The sequence below is a fragment of the Apaloderma vittatum genome, unplaced genomic scaffold (assembly GCF_000703405.1).
Source record: "Apaloderma vittatum isolate BGI_N311 unplaced genomic scaffold, ASM70340v1 scaffold22676, whole genome shotgun sequence".
Classification (NCBI taxonomy): Eukaryota; Metazoa; Chordata; class Aves; order Trogoniformes; family Trogonidae; genus Apaloderma; species Apaloderma vittatum.
The window spans coordinates 21,435-25,564 of NW_009722573.1; the positions used below are offsets into that span (position 1 = coordinate 21,435).

At 46.2% G+C, this 4,130-nt stretch overlaps 1 protein-coding gene across 1 annotated transcript; it reads right to left on the bottom strand.

Annotated features, from left to right (window-relative positions):
• Positions 1–538: 538 nt before the first annotated feature.
• Positions 539–4,124, bottom strand: MRPS11 (mitochondrial ribosomal protein S11; the record flags this gene model as incomplete). Its single annotated transcript, XM_009871823.1, has 5 exons — positions 539–750; positions 1,183–1,248; positions 2,639–2,768; positions 3,508–3,597; positions 4,057–4,124. Coding segments are annotated over 5 exons (462 nt in total), but the record flags the coding sequence as incomplete, so codon positions are not given.
• Between the last annotated feature and the right edge of the window lie 6 nt (positions 4,125–4,130).

Below are 4,130 nucleotides of genomic sequence, written 5' to 3' on the forward strand. Positions count from 1 at the left end.
CTTGCCAATAGCACAAGCAGGCCAGCTACAGCTTGGGCGAAACAAAGCGCCAGGAACGGATCCAGACTGCAGCGCTCCGTGCGGTGCCAACAGAGGGAGTCGCCTGTCGCATGGCACACTGAGCTCTGCGAGCTGAGAGAAGGGGAAGAGCTACCCCATGCTTAGTTTTCAAACGTTTGCAATGAAAGAAGGAAGATAAGGTGACCCCATGCAGGTGTTTACTACAGAGGAGTAAAAGGAGATCTAGACCTCAAGCTCCCCTTCACCTAATGAGGGCAGTAATAGCATGGAGGACCAGACAAGAGCCACATACAGAGGTAAGTGGAAGAGAACAGTTGAGAGGCAATAATAATCCAAAATACTTCTGGAAACAGCAGGAACCACTGTCAAAAGACCAACGTTTTAATCAACAAACTTTGTACACAAGAGGCTTCCCACTATGGGAGTTCACATATTTCTTTTACCACCAAGTTCTACCACCTGAGCCTTTAAGGCCCAAGACGGTCCTTCTTCTTCCAGCTTCCCTCGACAGGTATTTCCAGGGAGAGTGGCTTTCCAGAATCTTGTCACAGGAGCAACATTCAACCCAGTCCCTGTTGCATGAGCTGATGTTGAAAGCTGTGTGTCTTTTCCACTCCCCTCTCACATTCGCCTGGCTTTCCGTGGGCGGCAGCCGTTGTGTGGAATTGGGGTGTTGTCGGTGATGGAGATTACCTCCAAACCTCCCATGGTCAAACCCTTGATGGAAGCCTGTTAGAACAAGAGAGCAGGTGACACGCTGTTATTGACACATGGAACAGCAGAGAAGGGAAAAACCTCAGGGGGATAGTTTGGTCCCTCATCTGAAAATCAACTTGTTAAAATGGTTCTACTTTGTAATTATCTGAAGTAATTCATATCAGAAAACCCAGTTTAAACCTTTCTGCTCCAGACTTCTCATCAGAGTTTCCATCAATTCTCCCCCTTTAGTTGGAGGAAGTCCCAAGTAGAGCTTTCATTCTGCCTCCAAAGTGATATTACTCTAACATTCTAACGATTCTAAAATTTCACTCTTAGGCACTTGAGAGATGAATTCTTCACATCACCTTCAGAAAAAAACAAGTTAGCAGAGGTATAGTCATAAGACCAGCGTGAATTAAAAAAACCTAGATGAGCAAAATATGAAAAGAAACTGACACTCACCTTGCGTCCTGGTCCCAGTCCTTTCACCATGACTCGGACATGCAACACACCCTTCCCACGTGCTTTCTGCAGAAGAACAACTGGTTAGTGTTCACTTTGGTATAACTACTGCTGTTCTGGCTCCCCTGGAGTCCTTTGTTCCCTTTGGACCTACTACCATAGGATCCTTTAAGTAAAAGTAAAGAGTAGGTAGCAATAGATATAGAGACAAATATAGAGACTATTGCACAAAGACACAAGGAGATAAGGAGGCCTGGACACAGCTGTGAGAGTTTCAAGAAAACTTCTCCAGTAGGCTGTCGGCTCTGTGTACAGAGAAAACTTAAAGATCAAACTACCTGTGACCTATAGCCAGGGCAGAAAATGGCATATTCATGGATACATGACCGACCTGGCAAGGGACTAACAAGGACTAACTCAAAGCTGTTTTCCCTTCTCTAGTGCAGAAATTTCTCTCCTGACGTCAGTGGATTCCTTCTAGAGGGTAAATGAGAAAAGCCGGCAAGCTTTGTATTTGCTGTGCAGGACTCCACAACTTCAGTGCAAAAATTCTAGGGGCTTGCAAATTGAAAATGAAAAACACCTGCTATAAAGCACAGCCGTGCTGCCACCAGGTGGATGAAGCTCCTCTAGGTCTCTTGCTTTCTGTGTTCTGGTGCAATTAACATACTAACAATTTTAACAGTGACAGAATAAATCTGGCCCAGCACAGCTATGCACCTATCATGAGGCTCGGATGAGCACAGATTAATAATCAAGTTGTTCTCACGTTCCTCTGAGTCAAGCACAATAAGCTGTTCGTCAGCAGCGGCATCTGACACAAAAGGCTGGAGTGAGTTCCACCTCATTTAGGATGAGGATTTTCAGTTTAACCTTGCCTCGTTCTGCAGTAATGAGGACAGTGACACAGCCAGCCTCATCTTCTCCTGCCACGTGGACACCCACAAGTTTTTTTAGAAACAATTACAGTAAACTATGCAGCCAGAAACTATATGTGCAAGGACATCACCTTCTCTGACTGGAACTACTGTTCTCCTGTGGCAGAGAGCAAATATAAAACATTCCAGCAGTAATTACAGCCGCTTCTTAGTCTCCTACAGTGCAAAAATAGAGCTGCTGCTCATTCAGGGGCTACATTTCCAAAATTGCTGAGATGTTCACTTAGGAAAAAAGGAGCTATGCAAACTGGCGTTAGAAAAGGACAGGCTCCAAGTTACATTTCCTAATCACAACATGCACAACTGCGTTAACCCTCTGGGCCCTTCTAACTGCTGTTTCAGACACACTTTGTCTGTGTGAAGATGTGCTGTGTGTGTCAGGTGAAGCTAGGGAAACTGGTAGCAAACAGCAGGGCACTGCTTGAGCAATAAGGAACAGAGCGAGACGTCCCCAGGGAGCTGGGGGAGGTGGTCAGTGTTCCCCTCTGGGAGGACGAGAATCATCACTGCAGACTCACTGCTGCTGCTGCCATGGCTGCCGTCTGTGCTGCGATGGCAGTTCCCTTCTTGGCATTCTGGAAGCCCTCTGTGCCACAGGACGTCCGGGCAAACGGCCTGTTGTCAAAGCTGACCACTTGGATGTGGGTGCTACAGAGAGGAGCAAAAGAAAGAAACAAGTGAGAACAAACCTTTATTCTCTGCTTTCCTCTCACTCACCCTGCTGGCAGAGCTTATCACAAGACTGTTGTCTTCAAGCCACTTTAACTCAGCACTCCCTTTTCAGGTATCCCACTTACATGAACCTGTTGCAGAGACCTCAAGCAGTGACCTTGTCACCCTAGAGAACTTGAGCAAGGTTCTTCCTGGAAAAGGTGTGTATATAAATCTTACCCAGGTACACCTCAGATACCACTTAGCCTTTCCAGACCTTGCTCTTACTGTGAGCATTTTACATCTTACATTTATTAAAAAAATGCACTTCTGGAAAAAAAAAAGGTTAAAGAAATAGTAAAGTATTACGCTGGGGATCATTAATGAAACACAATTGTCTCTCATGGAGAGTATGACAATTTTTCCAATAGCTGCATGGCAACAGTGCTAGAGCAGAGGGCTGGAAGTAGCCTGCCATTAGAGCTATCAGCATCTAACTATTCATATCAGAATGTAATCAAATCAAATGTAATTATCGCTGTTAAATGCGCTGTAAGGACAGTTACACTTCCTGAACAGCACTGAGGCTTGAGTTCAGCATCATCTTCCCAGTCAAGTACACCATGCCCCTGGCTTTCTTCCTTTAAGTCTTTTGATCAAAATGATAACTGGCCAAATCCAGGTATGCTGTAAGCTTTTATTTTACATAAGAGCAGGAAGCAACTCATTTGCTTACTTGTTGTACGTAGCTTTAATGTGAGCTATTGGGATCTCTTCATAGGTCTTTCCATCCCATCTCATGGAGTTCCTCTGCAGGATTAAAGGGCTGAGAGGCAAAACAAGAGTTATCAGGTGCTCCCTTTTTAAATTTTGCCAAGTTTTGTTTTATAAAGAAAAAAAGAAGGGATTGAGTCTCCAAAAGACACAAGCTGTGTTTGTGATTGAGTCAAGCCACTTCCTTGCCTTTCTGGGCTGAAAAACCATCAAAGGCGATAAAACCTCACAGCCTGCACTCCCAAGCACAGCGATGCACAGGTGACTTCAGAAAGCTACCTTTCGCTGTAAAGGAATATCAGGAGGAGGAGGAGGAAGAGGATGTTTTCTAACAACAAACTACACAAACGAAATGCCTCCCAGCGAGAAGCAACCTGGCCTAGCGGGAGGTGTCCCTGCCCACGGCAGCGGCGCCGGAACGAGATGCTCTTTAAGGTCCCTCCCGAGCCAAAGCAGTCTATGATTCTGTGAAACGGCAGAGCCCTCCCGGCGCGGCCTGGCCCCCTCTCACCTCAGGTCGGTCTCGCTCTGGTTCTCCGCCTCCTTCGCGGCCGCCGCCCCCGCAAGGTCCTGCAGCCTCCGGGG